The sequence below is a fragment of the Pantherophis guttatus genome, chromosome 1, assembly GCF_059756535.1.
Source record: "Pantherophis guttatus breed Tessera chromosome 1, ASM5975653v1, whole genome shotgun sequence".
Taxonomy (NCBI): domain Eukaryota; kingdom Metazoa; phylum Chordata; class Lepidosauria; order Squamata; family Colubridae; genus Pantherophis; species Pantherophis guttatus.
The window spans coordinates 109,095,729-109,121,823 of NC_142063.1; the positions used below are offsets into that span (position 1 = coordinate 109,095,729).

Here is a 26,095-nt window from a genome sequence, read left to right on the forward strand (position 1 = left end):
AGGATGTTCTTATCTCCAGCTGTTTCTGCTTGCCCACCAAGAACTAACAGGTCCCTTCAATCAGAAAAATTGGAAGTTGTGTTTTTTGCTGATGTAGCACTTGCCTTATGGATACCTTTGATCCTGGTGATCAAAGGTATCTCCAGCCCTCTTGTCCTTACATAAGACATTCAAAAACTGGATAATTCTTCAGACATTTAGGTCAAGGAGTTAAACCAATACTGTAGGTGTATCTATCTCATTTATAAATTGAAAATAGAACAAGTTTTAAATCCTCAGTCATGTATTCTTATGAAGACTATTTTGGATCATTATTTTGAAATGTTCATTTTATAAATTATGCTTCTGTTTTTAGAGTCATATTATGAGATAGGCAATTGTATACATTGTACAAATTAAATATTTCCTTTTAGCATGTGAATTTGTATACGTCTACATAATTAAGGCTTCCCATGAATTTGGAGAAAACACTATCTTGAAGAGGTGGTGATGGTTTCTTCTATTTTCGTACTTGATAGGATACAAACAGGAGCTCAGTACTAGATTGGAACTGTCACATCTCTTGTTTTTGCTACTAAATGCTTCACGAGTCAAAGTTTTCTTAATACTACTGGATAAGGTAGCCTTTAGAGTGCCTGAAGGCATTTTGGCTCAATATACTTGCTTACATGAGCATCTGTAGTTTTCCCCATGACTGCTACAGCTGGTTTTTATTGACTACAGCCGGCTGGTGTTACTTTTGAAATACAGTTCAAGGTTACAGTTCTCTTCCCCCCTCACTTTTCTCCAAATAAAATCATTTAATGTGTGTGGTTTTAATCCCAGTCTAAACATATGATTTTATATATTCTGTATATACTACGAACATTATTTGCTTCATCTGATTTGAGGCATTGATCCTCCTCAGCTGATATGAATATATTATCAATCTTAATTCTAGGATGTCATCCTTATATATTACTGTCACGTCAGAATCTTTCTCAACAGTTTGTTCTTTTCTCCAAAACGGACGTTGGCTTACCTGAACGTCCCTTCTAGGCGCGCCTCTGGAGAATCCAAAAGTGTGGGTTCTTCTTAGTCTGTTAGCCAGAGACTGAGTGAATATGCCTTTAAATTTTGTTGACTCTGCCTCCACTGCCTGGCTGAGGCTCAGTTTTGTTCACGAAAGAGGAGACAGGAAGAAGATCAAGCAGAGCCATCCGGAACCGAAGAGCAGAAGCCAGCCAGGGCAGGTTGGATTCTCCAGCAGCGTGCCTAGAAAGGACGTTCAGGTAAGCCAACGTCCGTTCTCCAGCGCGCTGCTTGGAGAATCCAAAAGCGTGGGATATACCCAAGCAAGTACTAGGTAGGTAGGGAGGCTGAATGCTCCTGGGTGGCCTTTGTAGAATGGACCGATTGTAACACTCGCCGTCCGAAGGACGCCTCGCTGAGGCAAAGGAGTTAACCTTGTAATGGCGTATGAATGGCGTAAGCGAAGTCCAGGTAGCCGCCCTGCAGATGTCGGTCACAGAAGCTTGAGTGGCCCAAGCAGCAGTGGTGGAAGCACTCCTCATTGAGTGTGGCAGGATCCATCCGGGCAGGGGCCTGTGCTTGAGTGCGTATTGCATTTGCACGCTTTAATCCAGTGGCCGATCGTAGATGAGGATATTTTCCGGCCCAATAATGCAGGAAGAAAGGAGACGAAGAGCACCTCAGATCTTCGGAAAGGTGCAGTCCGCTTAATATACCTGCAGAGGGCCCTCCTGACGTCCAAGGTATGCCACTGGGCTTCTAGTCGGTGCCTTGGGCCCGGGCAAAAATCAGGCAGCACTAGCTCCTGTGTGTGATGGTATAACGAGTTGACCTTGGGCAAAAAGGAAGGATCCATCTGCAGGACCACTCTGTTCAGATGGAAGATACAGAGATCGCTCCGAACAGACAAGGAAGCAATCTTGGAAACTCTTCGGGCAGAAGTGATCGCCACCAAGAAGGCGACTTTCAGAGTAAGAAATCGGAGGCTGATGGATCCCAAAGGTTCGAAGGGAGGCAACATGAACGCTTGGAGTACCAGGGAAAGGTCCCACGTTGGGTAGCGGTGGACAATGGGGGGACATAAGTTGGCAGCTCCTCGCAAAAAACTACGAATCTTCGGGTACTGTGTAAGAGGATAAGTCAGTGAGACCAGTAGAACGGTGTGCAGGGCTGCTATTTGCCTGCAAAGTGTGTTTGGGGCGAGACCTTTGTCGAAGCCGTCTTGGAGGAACTCTAGGATGTCAAACACAGAAGCTGAGGTTGTATCAACATGCTTCCGGGAACACCCTAGGCAAAACGACCTCCACGTGGTGTTGTAGATCCAGTTGGTGGATTCTTGCCTAGAAGCTTGAATGGTGGAGATCACCTGCCCTGAAAGGTTGTCCTTCCTCAGGAGGATCCTCTCAAATGCCAGACTGTCAACTGGAGCCAGTGGGGCTCTGGATGCCAAATGACCCCCCTGGCTGAGAGAAATCCTGTCCTGGGGGATCCTCCAGGGACGGGTGACAGACAGGCTCACTAGTTCCGCATACCATGGTCGGCGCAGCCAATGGGGGGCGACCAGAAGAATGTCTGCACCCTCCATCAGGATCTTGCGCACCGCCCTCGGGATGAGCAGGAGGGGTGGGAATGCATAGAGGAGACCCTGCGGCCAAGGACTCCGGAGTGCGTTAACCCCTTCTGATTCTGGGCACGGGAACCAGGAGAAGAACCAGGGAAGCTGAGTGTTGTTGAAATGGGCAAAGAGATCTACAATCAGAAGTCCAAACCGGTGCGACAGCTCCCTGAATAGAGTGGGATGCAGACGCCACTCCGCCGGATCTATCCGCGTCCAGCTCATCCAATCCGCCTGGATATTGGTCGACCCGGAGATGTGTTGTGCTGTGATCGAGTGTGCCTCTCCACCCAGGACAGCATCTTTGCGGCCTCGTCCATGAGTGGCTTGGAATGAGTGCTGCCCTCATGGTTCACGTGTGCTTTCGTGGTTATGTTGTCTGTTAAAATTAGCACATGCTGACCTGCCACGTCTGAGCGAAAGTGCCGGAGGGCTAGATGGACTGCCCTCAGCTCCAACCAGTTGATATCGTTCTGGAGCTCCGACGACAACCAGCGACCCTGAGCCACTCTGGAGAGGAGATGGGCGCCCCAACCCATCAGACTCGCATCCGTTGTCACAGTGACCCTCTGTGGCTCCTGGAATATGCACCCCTTTGTCGTGGCCGTGGAAGTCCACCAAGTGAGAGACAGGCGGACCGATTGTGGCAGCCTCACATTGGCTCTGGAGTTGCTGTGAAGAGATTTCTGGTACGGGAGCGGGTACCATTGTAAAGGATGGGCGTGGAGATGAGCCCACAGTACAATTGACATGCACGAGATCATCTTCCCGAGCAGTTGAGATAATAGAAACAGGGGAACAGATCCGGATGCAATGATCTGAGATATTAAGGTCAGAATGCTGAGGCGACAATCCGGAGACAAGAAGACTGTCCTTGGACAAGTCTATCACCGCACCTAGATGGAGAATGCGAGTGGTGGGTCGTAGGTGACTTTTCTCCAAATTCAGGGAGAACCCGTGAAGTTGCAAGGTCCGGCGTACCATCGTCAGGTCTTGTATGGCTTGTGCATGAGATGATGACAGGATGAGAATATCGTCCAAATAGCAAAGGACTCTGATGGGAATGAGTTGGAGGGTGGCAGCCACTGCTGCCAGAAGTTTTGTGAAGGTCCTGGGGGCCAATGAGAGGCCGAATGGCATGGCCCAATATTGAAAATGCCAATTGGCATACGTGAATCACAGGAACCTTCGATGGGATGTATTGGCACATGAAGGTAGGCCTCCTTGAGGTCTATGGAAGTCATCAAGTCCGCCTTTCGAATGCAACCCAAGATCAATCTGAGTGAATGTATCTTGAATTGGTGTAGACCACCCGCTTGTTTAGTTCCTTTACATCCAATATCCCCCTCCAGCCCCCGGAACCCTTTGGAACGAGGAAAAAGATGGGGTAAAAATCTGTACCATGATGTTCTATGGGAACCGGCTCTATGGTGCAGATGTCCAGGAGAAGCTGGATTTCCGCGTCCATCAACCGTCTTTTGTCCGGGTGGGTTGAAACCGGATACTCGATGTAGCGGTTGGGAGGGCTGTAGGAAAATTCCAAGGTGAGGCCCAGCCTCAGTGATTGTAAGACCCATGCATCTGTCGTAGACTGCTCCCATTGGGGAAGGAAGTGCTGGAGTCAGCCGCCAATGGGGCAGGTGGTTTGGCAGTCACTTGCCATGTCGGAAGGGCTGAGTGCCCGATCCTCTAAACGGACATTTGGCCTGGGGCTGGTGTCTACCCCAATCTCTAAAGGAGGTCCAGTCAGATGGACGGTCAGACCCTTGAAAATAAGGCCTGTAGGATTGGGACCCGCTGGGTCCCAGCTCAGTCCGAAAGGCCTGCCTCGGCACGTATGGAGTATACCTACGGTCAGCCCGTCTGTAGGAAGATGGCATAATTTTCCTTTTATCCTTATCTTCCACAAATATAGGGTCCAAGGCGTCTCCAAAGAGGTTGGAACCCTTGTAGGGTCCTGATGGAAGGCGCCACTTGGATTTTGCATCTGCCCTCCAGTGGCGCAACCAAAGGAGGCAACGAGATGTTACGGTGGAGACGAAGGCGCGTGAAGCGAATTTCACCGCAGAGAGGCGATAGCCGATTATTCGGTGGCTGCAACCAATTTGTTGATATCTTGGTGCAGCCTGGCGTCTTCCGGGGGAAGGCGTTCTTGCAGTTGGTGGAGCCAAATCAATGACACTCGATTGAAGAATGATGCCGAAGTAGCCGCTCTAATGGCCCAGGCGGTTGCCTGGTGAGTCTTGCGGAAGGTGAATTCAGCCTTACGGTTCTCTGTCCTCAGGCCATCTGCAGTATCATTGGTCAGGATAGTGGAAGAGGTTAGGTTGGCCACAGGCACATATACCAATGGCAGCTGAAGCAAATCCTGAATACTTTGGGCAGAGCAATATAGCTTTTTGTCGTGACCATTAGGTGCCGTTAGAGAACCGGGCTGGCTCCATGGCCGTTGAATCACTTCTGAGAAAAGTTGAGGACAGGGAATAAATTCCTGCTCTGTCTTGGGAACTGTAAATAACACATTGTGGGGATTAGACGCCTCTTGATGATCAGATTGCGCTTCGGAGGCAGCCAAACAAGTCAAGACTTTAGCCTTATGCAATAAGGTCTTAAAGAGGGAAGTATGGAAAAGGCTTGTAAAGGACGGTCTGTCTGGCTCCAGACTGTCGTCATTGGAAAACTCCATAGCCCCACGGTCATCATCATCGAGCAAGGAATCCTCACTGTGGACCGAATCCTGATGAGAAAATCCTTCAGGGTCCAGCCTGCCGGACAGCTGGGGGATGGCTGAAGGGCCATTGACACAGAGGGAAACTGGATGCTTTGATGATGTCCAGTAGACAGGATTTTAGAAATTGTTTCAGATACTAAGGCCTGAATGCTACAGGACAGAGCCGGGTTCAATCCTTCCCCAGCGCGGAGCCCCATGGTTGTGGGATTGAAAGTTGCTGTTGGCACTGGAGAGAACGGCAGAGGATGGTTAGGAGCCACCACTGTAGGCTCTGTAGATGCGGCTGCTTGAGAAGTGTGTTGACCGCCAGTATCTGAAGACTGGAGGGGAGCAACAGAAGAAGATGTGCCCTGAACAGCTGTTGTCAGAGGGCAAGTGATGAGGCCAGTATCTGGAATGACTGTGGAGACAATAGCGGTCCCTTGATGGCTCGAAGCATTGGACCTCTTGCGAGCCAAGGCAAACTGCCTTTCCAAGGCTCGATGTCTCGTTAGCATCCTTGGCCTCCGCTGAAAATTGGCCGGATCCCCGGGAAGAGGTGGGCTTGTGAACGCTAGGAGCGTGCTTGGAGCCCTTTTTTGTTCCTTTGCGTGCTGTCTTGGCATGCTCTGGAACTCTTGGGGGACTGTAGGTGTGCTCAAGATCTGAGGAAAGCTCAAAATCAGCCATTGAGGAATGATGTATTGGATATATATCCTCTTATTATTATTATTATTATTATTTGTTCCTTTATTTTTTATTATTATTTTTTTAAATGGAGATCAGGTAACGCACAGCCAGCTCTGAATAATTGAAGCAATTCAACGAAAGGAAGGCTCTGGCACTAACAGCAAAGTGTCCCTAGAGCCCTCAGAGATGGTAAGTACAAGATAATAGGCAGCGGAGAAATGGCCGCTACAGTCCTCAGTTAGTGACAGGCGCAGGAAGAATACCGTGCCCCCGGTACTGCTTCGCTAATTGCCCCCAGAGAATGGCACAAGGGCTATGTCGCTCCTCCTTGCACCAGCGACTCAGACAGCAGATAGAATAATGGTGCGAGGGAAACTTCTTCCTCAGCGCCTTCGCAGCTATCCGTTGGAAAAACAAAATAGCGCTAGGGCAGGAAAGGCTCTGCAGCACCTCCACGGTCCTGTCAATGAGCCGAAAAGCGTGCAAACACTAACGAGCGTTCCAAGCGCAGCGAAGCCAATGCAATATTTAGAGTTTGCCGCGGTAGGTCTGGGCAGGAATTCCGAAGCCACCTCGCACGTCCGTGGAACTGAAGGGGGTGGCGGCGGTCTTGCCGGCAAGCCAGGGAACCAGCACGCTCACTGGCGGCACTTCAAGGGCAAGCGGAGATGTCTGACCGGACAGAGCCCCACGGTGCTGCTACAGAAGGAATGGGCGGTGGGAGCCGGCCTGGAGCCCCAGGGATAACTCCCCGACCGACCGCAGCGGAGGAGGGTCAATTCCAAAGTCCAAACTCCTCAACCCCAATACGATGCAGCTCCAATAATATTGAAATGAAAAGGCAACAAAGATTGAAGAATCCAAAATCGTGGGTAAAATTCTATTTAAATTGTTCTCGAAGAGAAAATCCAGTCTCTATAGCCTGAGTGAAAACTGAGCCTCAGCCAGGCAGTGGAGGCAGAGTCAACAAAATTTAAAGGCATATTCACTCAGTCTCTGGCTAACAGACTAAGAAGAACCCATGCTTTTGGATACTCCAAGCAGCACGCTGGAGAACATCTTTTCTACCCTAGCTCCTGTTTTGTACTAGTAAAGATAAAGAATGGAGGTTTTGGAAGCACCATTTCTCCCATGTCTCAAATTGATTCTCATCTTCTGGTTTAAAGGAATAAATTTTGGTTAAGTTTTGTATCAACTGAAAGCAGATTTTGTGACAAATTATTGAAGAGAAATATACCATAGATGAGTCTATGCCAAAGGAAGTTAGTTTAGCTCTGTTACTCTTACAGATGTACTTTTTTAAGCTCTTCCTCCCTCCAACAGAGAAGGCATATTCAAACAGTTGTGGAGACAGGGATAAAAGACAAGCAGATAGCAATTATCCTGCATGTACTGTACTAATCAGATATGGAAATTCAGCAAAGACAGTACTTACTTGTAAATCATTCTCCTTTTGAGCCTGTCCAGATCCTCCTTTATTACAGGACCTCTATGAATGAGAAAAGCCAACATTTCCAATGAGACATTGAAAACTAATATGAATCAATCTGTAGCCACCATAATAAGGAGAGCCAGGAAGGCCAGCTATATTTAGAATGTATATTCAACAATTATCTTACAAAATATCAGAAATTTTGATGGAACTCCTCTCATTAACATGAGGTATCACTTCAAATTATTCAAAAAGGATGTGCCATTGAACTCCACTGTGTAAATCTGCCTAGGATAACAGACAGACAAGACCATTATATACTATATGTAGTCATCTATTTGTCTGCCAAATATTCCAGGTACACAAGAACATCCTGATTTTGGAATATAAATGAGGGTTCAGCACTAACTAGGTTTACTAACATATATAAAGCTAGCATCACAGTATAAACCAATTATTACAGGAGCAACTACTAGATACAAAATCTAGCGGAAGCATTATCTAGTTGTATAGGTAAAGAAGGCACTCACTTATCCCAGTAACCATTTGTTGACAGATGTCTTTTACACTGTAAAGTAACAATATTTTAATACATTGTATATATGATCACCAGTCATGTTTCAAGGCAATTTAAGCAAATCAAAGTAAATATCAAGGAATTTCAGAGTTGGTGGACAGCAGTTGTTTCTTAACATCTATATTTAAACATGTTCTAATGTTTCTGGTTTTGTATTAATATCTGGTTCAATGGCACATGCTTTCATTGTAACTAGCTTTAAATTCCAGCAAAAATGCAAGCTTTGTAATCCATTAAGGCTTTCAAAGCTATGAAACACATAGGCCTGTTCCATTTCCCAGTTCCATTGAATATATCATATATGGCATTTTAATGTAATTTCCAATGTTGTACTTCTAATAACACATGTTTAAAACCAAACTACATTTAAAGACTCCTACAGAAAGCCTTTCACCAAAATTATTTAAAGGTGATAATGGAACTGAGCAGTTTTTATTTTGCATCATACTTCTACCATATAACAAATGAATAATCAATTCAAGAGTTGTGCTACAAAATTGCTCAATTGCTTCAATATGAAAACTTTTGTCTACAATAAAGTATTTCCATTAAAATACTATATTAGCAGATACTCATACATTTTTCTATAAAATTATATTTAATTAAAGCAGAGATTATTGTGAATATTCACAAAGGCAAGCTTAGAACTGCATATTAAATAGAAAAGTTATGCAAACATTATGTCACTGCCACTAACTGACAAATCACTGACTGTCTACTTGTTAAATAACAATCAAAGTTATATATTAACCAGAGGTATTTCTGGCTTATTGCTCCTTTTTGATAGTACAATCCATCAGAAGCAAACTGGATTAGAGAGGCTTTCCTCAGAATTTTAACAGGTGTTTATTTTAACTTGCAGATAGTCTTTGATAATTGGGACCAAATTTTCCATTACTAGGCAAGGTGATTGCTAAATGAGTTTTGAACGATTTTACAACCTATTTTGCCATGATCCTTAAGCAAATCACTGTAATTGTTAAATGAATCATTCGAATCTGGTCCCCTATTGAAATTGGTTGGGAAGGTAGCAAATGAAGATCACATAACCCTGGGATGCTGCAACTGTTGTAAATATGTTCAGTTGCTAAGCACCTGAATTTGGATCACGGGGAAGCTGCAAGAGTCATAAATATGAGGACTGGTCATAAGTCACTTTTTTGGTGTGATTGTAACATTTGTCTCTAAACAAATGATTGTAAGTCAAAGATTACCTCTACCTGGATCATGCAAATATGGAAACTGGCTAGTATTTTTGTATTTGCCACTTTCAAATAACATGACTGAGTTTTAATTTAAAGAAAAAAGGGGGAGAATATAATATCCAAAAGTTTTCATTAAGAGAATTGTACAATAGTCTTGTATACTGTAAGCTACAAATAATGCCTAACACAGACATTCTAAAATCAATGGGACTTGCTTCTAAAAATGTAATCTAAAATTAAGGTGTTTCAAAATTGCTTCTTAGTATATTTGAAAAGAATGAAAAACCATTAAGCTGAATAGTTCTACATCACTTTACGTTACAGCAGTCATATGCCGATATTATATCGATGCCCTGGGTTAATATAAAATTGATTTGTTGAAGATTTGCTTCAGGAATTCCTGAAACAAAAATAATCAGACCAACAGAATCACATTGCAGTTTACATATTGTGTGCATAAAAGTAGCCTGATTTCTCAACTTCCAAGAATTTTAAAAAGCATTACTGTACAGTTCATGAAAAAAACTGTTGCAAGATGCTTCTTATGGTCTGATGTACTAGTGCAAATGCCTGAGATGTGTACCTATGTAGTATAAGTATATATTTAGGAATCCATGCTTTCTGCTTGGGTATATGAGCTGCTTAACAGATTTTCATAAAGTCAACCAATTTGCATGTGAACTTGCTAAAATGAATATATTGCTTGCTAACTACCATACAGCTACAGGTAGTCCTTGACTTACAACCAAAATAGGAAATGAAATTTCTCTTGGTAACTGTTGAAGCAGTTGTTAAGTGAGTCATGCCCGATTTTATGACTTTTTTGCCACGGCTATTAAGCAAATCACTGCAGTTAAGTGAATCAGGTGTCATTAAGCAAATCCAGCTTCCTCCATTGACTTTGCTTGTTAGAAGTTAGCTGGGAAGGCTGCAAATGGCAATCACATGACAACCCTCGTAAATATGTCAATTGCCAAGCAACTGAACGTTGATCATGTGATTGTGAGGATGCTGTGACGAGTGTGAGTACCAGTTATAAGTCACTCTTTTCAGTGCCATTGTGATTCTGAATAATCACTTAAATGAATGATTATAAATCTATGATTACTTAAATTAGAAACCTTTGGTTTGATAAGTTTTGTAGCATCCAGTGAGTTTCCTTCAATCATTAATGAAATAAATTTAAGGACTTAAAACTTTTGGAATAAACAGCAAATGGGTGATTAGAACTCTGACTTTCAGAAAGTTACAAATTTAAGGATTCAGATGGATTTGAAATAAAAATTTGGAATTAATTATAAGAATACTTTCCATGAGAAAATGCTATTCTTTTGAATTCTTAAAAAAAAGATAGGATTGGAATTTGACGGGTGCAAACTAAAAGGAACAGAAGGTACTAAAGATTACAATTAAACGAGAAGAACATTTAAATTTGATTTACTATTACAGAATGGCGCAAAATACTTGAACACTGGATGCACTGAAGAATGTTTGGGAACAAAGGACACAGAAGTGAATTTTAAGAGTGTTTGCCATTATAGACAAAAGATGTTATGGAATAGGAACAAGTTTTACTAGGCAAGACTAAGATTGTTCTGAAAGTGCATTTAAAAATGACACAATACAAGAATGATATGGAAGAAGATGCTATATTGGACATACAAATGAAAGTCGCTTATGTCTTAATATTTAAAGGGGAATATACAAATACCAAACCAAGTGGCTTGGATTTAGGACCTTTCCCATATTGGGTTTATAAATGAGATGGTGTTAAACTCTGAAGGATTTTATGAAAAGAAAGGGGAAAAAATGAAACAAATCAAGTTCTAGGACACCTTTTAAACGTATTAAAGCTTAATCTATTTTAAAATAGGTGTGTTGTCATCTCTGGTAATCCTTAATGGATTCTTACTGACCAGGACTGAATGAGGAGGTTTTAAGAATTTGTTTATAGATAAGAGATGAGTTACTGGAAGAAGAGATCATTTGTATTTTAAGAGAAGAGAAGGGTAAAGTCATTTCTTTATATATTTCTTTTCTTTTTTAAAGTATTTTTTTCTTTTCTGCACATTTTCTTTTTTTTTCTTGTAGTTTGTATTAGTTTTTTTCTTTTTAATTGTAATGTTTAATTACTATAAAAAAATCAAGCTCTTCTTAGAAAATGAATATAGAAAAAAACACTTATAATGCAATGCCTTCCTTAGCAATTCAACCATTTGTCTCTGTAAAAAAACTGGGATAGAAAACTTTGTAGAGAGATGTCTGGGAGCTATCACTTACTGGTAAATAAGTATTTATATGGCATCATATCCTTCATGGCAGCCATTTTATTGAGAGCACTTACACCAATCTCTCAAATTATAAGCATACATAGAGAGAAACTGCTCACTTCTTTATTAAAAATAACATTTTCTGTTCACTAAAAAATCAGGTGGAAGGCGTTAAAATACCGGTTTAATTATTGGTCAGCATATTTATCTTGTAAAGCAGGGCTCTCTAACCTTGGCAACTTGAAGACTTCTGGACTTTAACTCCCAGAATTCCCCAGCGGGCATGGCTGGATGAAGAATTCTGGGAGTTGAAGTCCACAAGTCTTCAAGTTGCCAAGTTTGGAGACCTGTTGTGGAGCACTCAAAGAAACTCCACAGGATATTTATTTATCAAATTTATTTATCAAATATGGGTAGAGTTGCATTGAATATCTAAAGTGAATTTTTATATCTCACAGTTAGTATCTTATTCTGTGGTCTTGATATAAACTGCACATGGGGAACTTCTGATGTTGGGATTTATTAGTAATACAGGCCTTTTTAAATCCCAAGAACATCCCTAATCCTTTTTACTTCTGATAAAGTTACCATTCTTTTAAGGGAGCAGAACGACGGAATGGTGCAATCCATTTACAGTTTCCATTTAACTGTGCAGATATTACAAAAATATCTATAAAAAGTAAGCTTTTTCATCATAGTCTCATACTCTGAGCCCAAAGGAAATGAAACCAGCAGAGAATGCTCCAACTTCAGAGATCTCATACTATACCGTGAATCGTGTCTGTCACCTGGAAACCAGAGTGCTCTAGGCACGATCGCATGGACAAGCCTGCAGCAGAGAACACATGCACATACAACTAAAATGGTACATTACCCTCAGATGACCCTTAACGCCACCCAACAAAACAAGTGTCCCCTTATCAGGAATTCTATATGCCAATAAATGGGCATTTGTAGTTATTCCTTGCTACCAGGTAATTCAAAGCAAAAATTTCAACAGTGAAGGAGCATTACACTTACAGAATTCCACATATTTACTGAGTTACAAACAAATAAAAAGTAGGAAGTAGGTATGTAATACCAAGCAATTGCAGTCAATCTATATGTGATTAGTGAACATTAAATAGTCTTAAATGCTTTCTATTTTATTAAAACTGAGACAGGCTGGTAATAACAACAGAATTCTAATATCTGGTTGCTAAAATAGGGCGTGAGCCATCCCCCCCCCCCCAATATTCTCTTTATTTGGCTAAAATGGGATTTTGCCACAAGTAAACAATACACAACGCAATTTGTACATTTTTGCAGTAGTGAGTAATTCTATTTATTTCAATTGCTTTAATAACTGCCTTTCAGATGTATACACCAACTAATAATATTGTTCTATTAATCTCAGACAAGCTGACAAAATTTTTACAACTTACCTCCTAGCCTCATATTACACAGCATAGTGGCACAAAATAAAAGTTGGCTGAGGAATATCCCAAGACTTTTCTGCATTTTCTTGTAGCCAACTTAAAGCAATATAATTGAACAGTATGTATGCACTGACATTTGTGTCTTCCTGTATTTATGATAAGCAAACTGGACTACGTTGGGAAGTAAACAGCAGGGCACTTTTTTTTTTTTTTTTAAATGTCATTTCAGTTGGAATATGAAGGGTAAGTAAGGTATCTTCCAATTAGCACTTTTCAAATTTGGAATAAAAGAGCTGAAGAGTTAGTTTGGTCCTGAGAATTGATATGAATCTGAAAATGGGAATAATTGTTTTCTGAATGCAGCTGTAATATAAGCTTTACTTCTAACTAAAAAGTTAGAAATTCATTTGAATTAAATACAAGGTGACATTCTTAACTCTTCAGTCTTTATCCATAAAAATTAGAGTTAAGAATCTAAAAGAAAAAGTTGTGAATATGCACAATAAGATTACCATCAGCTTCAGTTTTATTTTTATGACTTTATTGATTTTTAAGATCAAAGTGTGACACAAGAAAAAAAACAGTTTGCTTATGCATTAAAAATAGTTTAGAAAGAGACAAATGTTTATACTGAGACCCTCAATATAATCTGAAAGTTTTACCTTAGGACTGTCTCTGCTTACTTAAACCTTAGTGAACTGCACCAACAAAAACAGTCATTTCACTGCCACTATGGAAATAAAGGAAGTTAGATATCTTCAAAAATCTTAAATACCAAGTAAAAAAAAAATAGGATAATACTCAAATGAGCAGCCAAACTAGGACTGAATCCAAAGATTCTGAATTATTTTCTTCATAAAAAGGCAGAAAATATATTATAAAAAGTTATTTTTGGGGAAACTTAAATACAATCCAATCCAATTTATGATTCTGTAAGACTAATATTCAGAGTACTATAATTACAGTACTTATGTCAAAATGCATGCTAATATATATTAAAGTTCTGAAAACTCCACTATATTTTCAAATGAAAATGAGCATATCACAACCAGGCACTAATTTGTATTTACTCTGCAGACAACTTTTTTAAAAAAATGTAATCTTATACACTGAATAATAGCACGATGATTTAATTCATTTGTAAATTAACGTAAAATACTAAACAGCTATTTTGAATTGTAGTTCTAGCACCAATATTTTAGGTCACAGCAATAAATCAGCAGAAGCAAAGATCTATTTCTTTGGTTATTGCCTTGCAAGATTTCAACTTGTTACTTTTTAGTTTGCAGTACATAATCCAAGCTTCAAAACATATAGTTATAATAAATTATGCTCAGGATTACTCTCACTATACACTCAAGTGGCATTTAATATTGAATTTCAATATATTTGGAGTTCAGGGGTATTCTAGTTATAAGAAATTGAATACAGTACTATCATGAGTACTCTTTTAAGAACCAGATCAAAAGTTTGCACTAAGGATTCTTAATGAAAGGAAAGCTATATTATGGTACATTAATTTATCAAGCTTTAAACACAATTTCTACATCTTCTGTCACTACTGAACAATGTTGTAATGGAACACATCTTTACAGCCTTGGGACGATACATTACAGGAACTATTATTTCAATCAAAGTCAGATTATCTAATCTGTAAATCTATCCTAGAATAGGATAGGCCTAGAATATTTTAGGCATTATTATTGTCTTGCTGAACCATTCTAGACTATAAATGTATATGTTTAGAAAGTAAACAACAGTAGTACTCAATTATGAATAATGTTAACCTTATAGATTTTTCTGTTAGTTAAACAACTGGAAATTTAGGATTGCAACAATGTCTATAAATAAATAAATAACAAGCAATGGCTTCGGGCCAACTTCAAACCTAATTTCAGAGTATTAGAAATGTTAAAACTGGTAATAAATACTTCATGGTTATTTGTAACATTTCTGCCTCTCTTTTTCCCACTGGATCAATTCTGGGCATCTCACTTAAAAGCAGTACTTGGGAACACATTCCTTGGCTTGATTGGGATTTATGTTAAATAATTAGAACATATTTCTTGTGTAAATTCTGTGATATAGCACCACCTTTACACAAAAATGCAGCAGGACTTGCACTCATTGTTGGTGCAATGTCTATATAAAATGGAATTTCATGGATTTAATAAGGGAGCCTTAAGAACATAAGCAGATTTTAGCAATCTCAGGGTACTCCAGATTCACTCTATGGAGCCTCAATGAACTGAACTCCTATTTGGGCTGTAAGAATCAGAATCTAAACTTAGCATAGATAAATTAAGTCATTGGTATACATATTCTGATAACTGCTGGGATTAACTACAGGTGATCCTTGTCTTACGACTATTTGTTTAGTGACCGTCAAAGTTAGAACAACACTGAAAAAGTGACATGACCATTTTTCACACTTATGACTAATACCGTATTCCCCGTGTTATGTGATCCAAATTTGGGATCTTGGCAACTGGCATATACTTACGATATGATAGTTGCACTTTCCTGGGTCATGTGATCAAATTTTATAACCTTCTCAGCCAGCTTTTGACAAGCAAAGTCAATGGGAAAAGCCAGATTCACTTAATGACTGCATGATTAACTTAACAACAGCAATCATTTGCTTAATAACTGGCAAAAATATTGTAAAATGAGACAAAACTCACTTAACAACTGTCTCGCTTAACTACAGAAATTTTGAGCTCAATTGTGGTCGTAATTTGAGGACTATCTGTATTGCATATACTGTACATAATTTGTTAAACTTATCTTATATTTTCTCTAGCAATAGCAATAGCACTTAGACTTATATACCGCTTCATAATGCTTTACAGCCCTCTCTAAGCAGTTTACAGAGCCAGCATATTGCCCCTAACAATCTGGGTCCTCATTTTACCCACCTCGGAAGGATGGAAGGCTGAGTCAACCTTGATCCTGGTGAGATTTGAACTGCTGAACTGCAGCTAGCAATCAACTGAAGTAGCCTGCAGTACTGCACTCTAACCACTTCTAACCTAGAAGGTCAAAGTGATGGAAATAAATCTCCCTTCTTCAATTCTTCCCCAAAAGCAAGCCTGTGAGATATATGGGATTTACAGAGAACAACTGTCTCAAAATTGCCCAGTTAGCTTTCATAAGTGGAGGTGGATTTGACTCTAGTCACCTCAATCCTGGTCCAAAACCAATTACACTAGAGAGGATCACCTATGAAAACTACCTGGAAACTGCAGTCAATTCAACTTCTAGCCGTTTGGCTACTAAGTGGAAATATGCTACTGATAAATAATTGCACTACCTTCTGTTCATTCCTACTTCTAGTTAAAAGTGTAAAGAACATACGCTCCAAGTGCCTGGTATAACACCTGCTGCTGTATTTACTTGATGGTACCTTCAGAATCTTTTCCAGATGCCATAACCACCTGAGGTAAAGTAGACATACTAACAGCATTTCCATGGAGAAGGAAGGGAAGAGACTAGCACCAATCCTGTTACCTTTTCAGGCATTTTTTAAAAATTATCCGATATTTGTTTAAATCTAAATTTAATCTCTTAAAATGTTCATTAACATATTTATATATTCACGCTATTTACATGTTTGATTGTATCTTAGATTTTTTTAAAATTACTTTTAGCTGGCACTAAATTCTTAGCATGAGAAATATAATTGTATTTTTATTATTTTTTGCCAAATGCCTGAAAGCATAGTTAGTGGCTGACAAGCAAATCAATGAACAGTAAAAAAAGAATCATTATTCCAAAAGCCAAGTCTTTCGATGAAGGGAATGGGGAGGCCATCTCCTGTGTGTTATACAGAATCTGCTTTCTTTTATTATTTCTAGGCTAATCCATATCGCTATATGATAGATATAATATTAAAAGGAATTAATATTAACACCTGCAAGTAGAAACATGGGAAAGGAGAAACTTATATAAAATGTAATGTTGCTTAAGCAACAATAAACGCTTGGTATGGGTTTCCTGCAAGAGTCGTTTTGGAAAAAAATGTGTAAGTCACTATTACTCAAGGCTAATGATTCAGTTCAGAGACAGGGAGTGAACAGTTATAACCAATGTTATTTCTCAATTCAGATCTGCATAATGATGAGCCAATAATAAGTGCTTAAAACAAGAATTCTATATGCATTGTTGACAAAAACTAATAGATATTTTGTATTTCAAACACATTTGAGATTTACATTAAAACCCATATATTTTAATGCAATAAACAAACATAGGTGTAACAGCTGAAATGTATATTATTCATATATACAACATGAAATCATTTCCCCCATTGTTCTAACAATACTCACCATTTGCAGAATTGCACCATATAAACGAAGAAGAACAGTGCGTGGTTCATCTGCAACAGTCTCTATAGTGTCAGGCAAAGAACACTGGAATAGCATGTTGCTGAGGCCTCCTCTACAAAAAGAAATCATTTTTTTATTTAGCACAAGAGAGTGTCAGTATTCAAGTAAGATTTGGACTATATGATTCTGAACAAGTGTGAAAAATGGACTCATACTCTGGATTCAAATTCAAATTTGCTGTGCCTAGGTTCACGTAGCTTTCTGCATGAAGACCTTTTGGAGGCAGAAAAAATCAAGTTCAATTAGTGGCCTCCATTTTGAACCCCAAATCATATTTCTTGCTTGACTCTTCCAGTTTTCTTTTTTTGAGTATGGATAGGTCAGTGCACACACACAAAGGGGAGAATTCCCATTTTGTTACTAAGTTTATCTCCATGACAGCCATTTATGCTTAGTCATACCCAAAACAGCCATTTTGTGATTATGCTTGTGGCATCTTTATTTCAGAATATTAAATAAAATAATTGGCCTTGTTTAGTAAATATATTTAAACAATATTCATATTCGGTTATCATTGCACAGAATTGATTTGGTCTCATAATAATTATATTCCAATAAAAACATTTTATATGAACATATAATTATGTACTATATTTACTGTGGTCCTGTTATTCAAACTTACATGTTAGAAAGACATTAATAGCAGCATAGTGGCATTAGCATAATAATATATGTCTGTTGTATAGACTATTAAAAATAGATTTTACAATTAAAAAACTGATCAGGTACATGATTTATCTTCCCATTTCTTAGTACAGGAAGTCCTCAAGTTACGACAATAATGGAGCCTGCCTATTGTAGTCATACATCATGATGGTTGTAAATCGAATCACCCATGCAACTGATCTGAATTTCCAACCTTTTTTGTGGTAGCCATAAAGTGACTATCATGGTCTTTAATTGAACGCAGCGGTCATTACACAAACTAATGGTTCACTATGGGCCAGTTTTGCTGAAAACAGGAAGTAAATGCTGGTTTTCAGCAAGACCAGCATAAAATGCAGTTATGTAACAGTAAGATCCTGCAAACAGTCATAAATGTAGGCCAGCTGCCAAGCACCCAGGGGTGGAGAGAAAGTGGTCACTGAAACTTCAAATCCAGGTAGTAAGTCTGTCATATCTCTGAATAGTCTCTAAGTGACCAGTAATAAGCCATCCCCAACCCTTGTTTTTTTTTTTTTAATCCCTTCTCCCCCATTTCTCCCTCAGACTAGAGCCATTTCAAAATGCAGTGCCATAGTGTAGATTTCTGGATCAACATCTGGCTCAGAAATGTTCTGGGAATCAAGATGGCAAGCAACTAAAATCTAGGGACTATCCAGAAAACAAGCAGTTCTGCATAAGAGCAGTGCTTGGGATAGGGATAATCTGTAGCAATCATATAATAATTTTTAAAATTCAAATTTAGCATCTGACACACAGGAAAAAATCCACTGTTCATTTTTTTTCATTTCGTCTTGATAGATTTTATGATCTTGTAGAGGAAACACAGCCTGGTATCTGGCTTTGTCCACTCTATTCTGGCCCTGCCTAGTTTTTGAGTACAACCTTTGCCACCTAAAAAAGCCATTGGATAATTTATCCCACACCCAACCTAATATCACTAATAGCCCCACAGACTATTAGCAATAACATCTATGTTTGCCCCCAAAGTAGCACTATTTTTTCTTTCTAGATTTTCATGACAGAAGACAGCTTTTGCAGGTAGCATTCCAAAGATTTCTTTTTTCTGAAAAGCAGAAGTGAGCAGCCTTTCTTTGAGTTTCTTTGTACAAATAGAGTGCTTTTCTTTTGTAACTTCAGCAATGTTTAAATATTAAACCCAACTGGTACTGCAGAAGCTAGGACATAATAGCTGTGTTTCTTAGTTTTCTAAGGAAGAAAGAGAAAGCAGCTATCTCGAATCCCAAAAGCAGTTGGCTTTCTCCAATAAGGAAAGCCCTGCCTGTAATTCTCAAATATAAAGAAAATTAAACAATTTGTTTCATGTTGACACTCTATTGTTGCTCTTACTTGAATAATCTCAAATTAGACAGTCTTAAAGAAATTTGACTTGAAAGAAAAATGTACAGGTAGTCCTCGCTTAGTGATCACAATTGGGACCATCTTCTCAGCTGCTAAGCAGAAAATTATGTACCAGTAGCTGTACATGACAGGCAACATTTTCCATTTGGTGATTAAGCGAATCACCACTTATGATTTTACTTCCATATTTTCGCAGGCTGGTTGGGCATGCAAATTTTATTTTATTTTAATTTAATTTATTAAATTTCTATACCACCTATTTCACCTTAGTGACTCTGGACAGTTTACAACAAGATTAACATCTGACTAAAAGCAGTTAGAAAACACAATTAAGAACAAGGTTGAAAATGGTGATCATGTGACAGCAGGACACTGAACTAATCATAAACTTGAGAATTGGTCACAGAGCTTTTTTATATACATACACTGTTGTAATATCAAATGGTTACTAAACTATGCAAAGCATGGCTCATTATGCAAACAGATGGAGATAAAATCTTTTTCTCTGCCTGCACAGACGGAGAGATGCATAGAGAGGAGGATTTCAGGGCAGTGACTGTTTGGATTTCAGCAGGTGAGCTGAAATCTTTCGGTAGATAATTCTTCCAGAGACAGGAAGAATTATTTCAGCAGGGGTCAGCACTTTGCAGCTTCCCTACCAGCTTCCCCATTGACTTTCTGGAGAAGTTGGCAAAGATTGCATATGGTGATCACATGATTATGGAGTGTACCTGTCATAGGTGCAAACAGATTGCCAAACATCCAGATTGCAATCATGTAACCTTAGGGGTGCTTTACAAGATATAATGCACCCTTTCTGAAGTTGTTAATTTGACCAGTTGTTAAGAGAAAATTACCTATAGTATATACTTGAAAAGTTCTTAAAAATTTAGAGATATTCAGAGATGTATCTGCCTTGAGAGTAGCCCATGGTGAACTATATAGTACAGTCCAACAATAAAAAATTAACTTCAGGAAATGTTTTATGACATTTTGTGTTATCCCATAAATGCTTTAGGATAAGTTTTTTAATTTTTTAAAACTGGCCAAATTTCAATGCCACAAGAGTCACTGCTTAATTTTGGATGCATTTGAGGTACTTTAGTTCAAAACATTTTGCCCTGTGATGCACCTTTTCACTCAGTAAAGGTTACAGACTCTTGATGTCTATCAATTAGCTAACCATTTTATAAATACCAAAACTAGTTATTAGAATCATCACCTTTCTTGACCATACCTGTATGAAAGAAAACTACGGAATTTCCCATATGACATAATCCATACCATCTTCCCTTCAGGGAATCCTCTCTATTGATCAGCCTTAAACATAAGTTCATTTAAAGTTGATATTCTGTATAAACTTTGCAGTTTTTTATAGCTTAGAACTCAATTTAGCTATCCTACAATTTTGTTCTAGCCACTTACTTTTTAATCTGCCAATGAAACTAGTACCTTTGACAGCATACAGGTTGTACCAGTGATGATTTTATGCAATCCTATTGTTTAAATGTTAAAATTAGTCACTGAGTGCTATCATTAGTCTCAAGGATATAAAGGTATAAAGTGATCACTTCACCCATTCATTTGATATTTCTATATTTTGCTTCACTCTCTAAAAAGTTAGTACTTTTTCAAATATCAAGTATTAAAGGCTGCCAACAGCAGGACTGCTCTCTCCAATGCATAAATCTAATCTGTGGGGTAATTTAATATCCCAGACAACATCCACAACTGTAGGAATGAATATACTAATTACATAGTCCATCATTGAAAGTTTTAAGAATGCATTGTTTTGTTTTGTCTGTGCATTAAAGAGACAAGCTTCTTAAATTCCAGTAGGAACTATGTAAATTTAGGTGCAACAAAGCAGATGTCCGAGTAGGGGCTGGGCAGCCATCTGTCATATATGCTTTAATTTGCTTTTCTAGAATGAGAGGGGCTGGATTTGACAGGCTAAGCAATCTCTTCCAGCTATGCTGGAAAAAAATCTGCTTTTATTAGGAAAAAAGATGTTTTAGCAGAATAAATTTCACCAAATTTCCACTCAACTCTTTCCTGTTGGCGAAGAAGGCTGCTCTAAATTAACAAAGTTGCCACTCAAAGAAAAAAGAGATTAGACCAAAGTTCAACATTTCTCTCTGGTGCACAAACATAATTTACGAGTAGATATTCTAAAAAACAAAACAAAAACAAACTACACACTTCACATAATTCTGAAAACATACGTAAGTTTAATAGCAATACATCAAATTAACAAAACTTTTTAATCTTTACTTTCCTAGCAGTATATGCAAGGCAGTTAGTGCTGGAATGAGTCAGAGGAAGGCACCTAACATTTTACAGGAACTTGCAGTCAAGAAATGACTCTTAATGGTAAGCAATCTTATTTAAAAAAGGACAGAAGCAATACAAGTCTTCACTGTCCAGAAACCACCCCATATGACCCAAACTTTAAAATGCCACCTCTATGAATTTATCTCTAAAACATTTTATGCTACACACACTTGAGACAGTGGCTAATAGTGACTGTTAAAAGTAATCAACCAATTTTATGGGGCATTTCAAGGGTTTAACAACAAAACAAAATGTATTGAAGCCTCATTAAGATTGTTAAGAATCTGAAGTCATAAAGGTTTTTCCTCATATATGCAGGGTTTCATAATAGAAAACATTTTACCAAGCATGCAATACATCCATGATCAAAAGTGACAGTCATACATTTTTAAATATTTGAAGTAATCATGTCTTTACTAGACAGAAAAAAGCATTGCAATGTGTCAGAAAGTTATTGCAAATAGATATATACTCAAAAAGAGCTTATGATTATCTTCTATGTATCACAAATTTTCTCCAGTATTACCGTAGCTAATCTAGAGAGAAGACATAGGCTAAATCTAATAACGACTTTTAAGAAAACTTTATAGATTAATGCAATACCTGAATTTAAATTACCTTGCAAGTCAGAATAAAAAATACTGCTTGAAGCTGGTCTGTCGATCATTATTCATTCTATGGTCTGGCAGGAAGTCTAAATGGGCAGTCTTTCTACATTCTATCCTCTACAGTATAATAGTAAGTGTGAAGTCAAAATTAGAAATAATTCAGGTGGTTCTCCAATTACTTTCTTTGGGTTTCTCTAAATGTTTTTAGAAGAAAGCAAAAAAAAGTAACCTGGCTCCAGCATTAAAACCAAGATTGTTTTAGGTGTAACGTTACCTTGGGGTGACTCATAATTGCTTGAAAGATTATGTGAGAATCATGTAACCACTGCTTGTGAAAGAAGCTACCGTTTACAAACATGGATTAAATTGCTGTCCAAATTCTGCAGCCTAAAGAACTGTCTCCAAAAGCCGCGTCACTCCCACACTTCCCTGTCCCCCTTTCCATTAATCTTTTCCAGGATGCCTTTTTTTGTGGCCCTATAACCGCCCAAAACCCACCCCAATTCTTCCTATCTGGGGAGACAGGGGAGTATGGGCTTGACGGCCTTTGGAGATCTTTTAATGCCCTTCGTAAAGAAGGAGCGAAGAACACTTAGACGCCATCTGGTTATTTCCGCCATTTGAGCACAAAAGACACAAGGTAGATCTAACTAACAGCTCCACCCCTCACTTCCCTCAGTTTTGCTGAACGAAACCCCGCGGGCCCCCCTCCCCGTTTTAACGGTGAAGAGATTTTTATTTCTCTCTCTCTCTCTCTGGGCCAGCCGCCCCAAAAGCCGTGGCTAAGGCAACGCACTCCAAACGTGCGGGGAATGTCATAAAGGAGAAGCCCAGCCGACTACCGCCTCAGTGGGAAGGGGCCGAGCCTCCTCCCACCCAACGGCTGTTAGCGGCCCGTGCCCTACCCCCCCCCCCGCCCCGATACTAGCGAGATGCTAACCTGATGGGCGTGATGCGCAGCTGGTCCTCCCGCAGCCCCCGCCACGCCCCCCGCAAGAACTCCCGGCACCACAGATACGCCTTGCGCCGGGTGCGGGGATCGGGCTGCTCCTCCGCCGGCGGGGATGGAGGGGTGGGCGGCAGAACGAGAGGCGGCTGCTGCTGCTGCTGCTGCTGCTGCTGTTGGTGGCCCTGGCCCCGGAGCCCCAGCTCCTTCGCTTCGGCATCGGCGTTGGAAGACGGGGGCGAGGAGGGCGATTGAGTGAGGGCGGGGGGTAACACCGGGCCCGGGGCGCATCCCAGCAGGAAACCCAGAGGGGAAGAAGGATCGGCCTCGCCGCCGTTACAGAACTTGGTCTTCATGACGACCGCACGGATAGGAGAGCAAAAGAGAAAAGACCGGAGGCTCGCGCACACCCAAAACACGCCGACCGTTCCAGCCGGAATCCCCCGCAGAAAGGTCTACAGCGCGCGCGACCGCCTCCACCTAGTACTTATAGGCGCTCCGCACGAGGACGCCGGTGCACGAGATCACCTCATCTAAAAAGCAGCCCCCCCCGCCCTCCCGGCCTCTTTGTCTGTGTTGATTGGCTGCAGGCCCGATCCAACCGCAAGGTTGCGGTCGCGACGCTCCCTGATTGGTCCAGAGGGAAGAAGCGGCGCGGAAAGACCATTGGCTGCCTTCCTCGTTGCTCTGGTTATCCGAGGGGGTCTAAAGGCTTACGCGTATCCCAAAGACACAAACGTAGAGAATGTAGCGGGGAGAGGAGGGGGGGGGAGGCGGAGGCGAAGTGATGTGGGTATTTTTTCTATTCCGCCTGCGCCACAAGCGGCGCCTCAGCGACTTCGCATTCCGCCTGCCCGCTTCTCGTCCCTCGCCCCCGTAGTAGCTCAGGCTACTCCTCCATCTTTCATCGGCGTCTCCCAAACTCCATCACTCCCCTCACCCGCTCCACCGTTTGTGTGAATCCTCCACAACACACCCCCAACCACCCCGCTCGCTTCACGTTTTTAAGGTTGACTCCATTTTCTTTTCCATTTCATTCTTTCAACCTCTTTTCTTTTTTTTCCCTTGCAGGCGCGTGGAGTGCTGTAGATTGCGGGGAGGGCAAAGGGGGTCGAAAGCTAACCGGAGAGGGTGCGAAGCGAGGGCGGGGACAGGGGCAAGGAAGAAGTCGCCCGGGCAGAAACTGGTGCTATGCGGTGGAAACCGACCGAGGCTGGGAAGCCCGCGCGGGAAAAGCCCAAAAGGCCGCCGCCTTTGTTCCCTCCTTCCCTCTGCAAGAAGGTGGAATTTGCCGCACTGGACTCTGCAGGGCTTGTCTGGGGCGGTGGGGGGAGGGAGGTGGGGGTGAAACAACGTCTCCTTCCTTTCAAGGCGACGGCCGGTATCGCCTCTGCTCTGAAGCCAAGTGCAGTCCGCATCATCAGGCCAAGGACACCGGGTTGAAGTACAGTACACGGCGTGCTCTGCTCCAGAGAAGGAAGGGGGAGGAGAAGCAAGGCGGTTGCCACCCTCTTGCGATTTAAAAAAGCGGAAAGTTACAACTCGTGGACTGGAAATAAATTGAGCCTATTTCAGTGCGGGAAAGGAGCAAAGAGAGAGAGAGAGAGAGAGAAAACCACCCCGTAGCAGCGTGGGGTTGAAGTAACAGCAGTTATGTTTGTACTTTGCTGTAGGTTTTACTTGCGCTCCGTTCTTTGTGCTTTTTCTGTGGAGCAAAAGGGAGGCATGCACAACCGTCGGGATTTTAAGTCCTGTGCGCCCATCTTCGAGTGGGCAGGAAAGAATTCCTGCTTGAAATTGACTGCCCCTTGTCCAACCTGCATTGCCGGTGTCCCTAATCATGGGCAACGGCTTGACTTTTCTCCAGGTTGACTGATGAGGAAAGCTGACAGGTTTTATGCCTCTTGAGATTGCCCTTGTCAGATTAAGGAAGAAAAGATTGATAACAACGAAGTTGTTTTAAGACCGTCTTGCTCGTGGATAGGGGATGAGATGAACAACATCAAGTGGGAATATGGGAGAAGATGTTTTTAGGGCATGTTTAAGGCATCAGTTACCATAAGTTGGGAAAGATTCAGTATTGGAAACCTATCCCACAAATGCCACTTTTTTTTTGTCTTCAGTATCGAGCAATTTGTAGATGTGGGTGATTCACCTCATAATCATATGATAACTATGTCTCATTTTTCCAAGAGAGTAAGAAAGGCGTATTTCCCAATACTAGTTCCCGTTACATAAGGAACAATCATCAAAGACATAATTTCCAAAATAATCTTTGTATCTTGAATTGTGTCACTTCTGCACTCCAGTTAAGGCTAAATTGTGAGTTATATTTGATGTCATCTAAGGAAACAAACTGAAGTTTCCTTGATTTCATCCAGACATTACCCCAAATTAATTGGAATAAATAGAAAACAAATACAATGCCGCTTCTATTTTTTGCTTCTAATGCCTTATTTGTTCATTTACATCTTGTTTATTCCATGCTTTAAAGTTGCAGAGCAGGTTATACAATATTCTGTAATGGGATGAATGACAATGCACAAATGCATAGTCTAGCAGTTGTGAGAAAAATTAAAGATCATGTGTGAATTATGATTTATTGTGGGAGAGAAACCACAATATAGTATTGTAACTATGGGAAAGTTAGAATTGGGCTGCTGATACAGTTCTACAGTGGAATTATTGAGTCTGTCATAACCTCCTCTATAACTATCTGGTTTGGTTCTGCAATCCAACAAGACAGACACAGACTTCAGAGGATAATTAGAACTGCAGAAAAAACAATTGCTACCAACCTGCCTTCCATTGAGGACCTGTATACTACACTAGTCAAAAAGAGGGCTGTGAAAATATTTACAGATCC

At 40.5% G+C, this 26,095-nt stretch overlaps 1 protein-coding gene across 5 annotated transcripts in view; it reads right to left on the reverse strand.

Moving 5' to 3' along the window:
- The window catches only part of CHKA (choline kinase alpha), a 41,677-nt gene extending 16,029 nt beyond the window's left edge, over positions 1-25,648 (reverse strand). The window contains exons 1-4 of one of the 5 annotated variants that reach the window (XM_087880840.1): positions 23,080-23,171; positions 22,294-22,400; positions 17,257-17,368; positions 7,462-7,515 (exon numbers count right to left, since the gene is read on the reverse strand). In XM_087880840.1, the coding sequence (XP_087736966.1) occupies positions 7,462-7,515; positions 17,257-17,352 (150 nt within the window). In that variant the 5' untranslated portion in view covers positions 17,353-17,368; positions 22,294-22,400; positions 23,080-23,171. The other 4 variants (XM_087880844.1, XM_034416771.3, XM_034416773.3 and 1 more) reach the window with 4 other exon arrangements.
- Between the last annotated feature and the right edge of the window lie 447 nt (positions 25,649-26,095).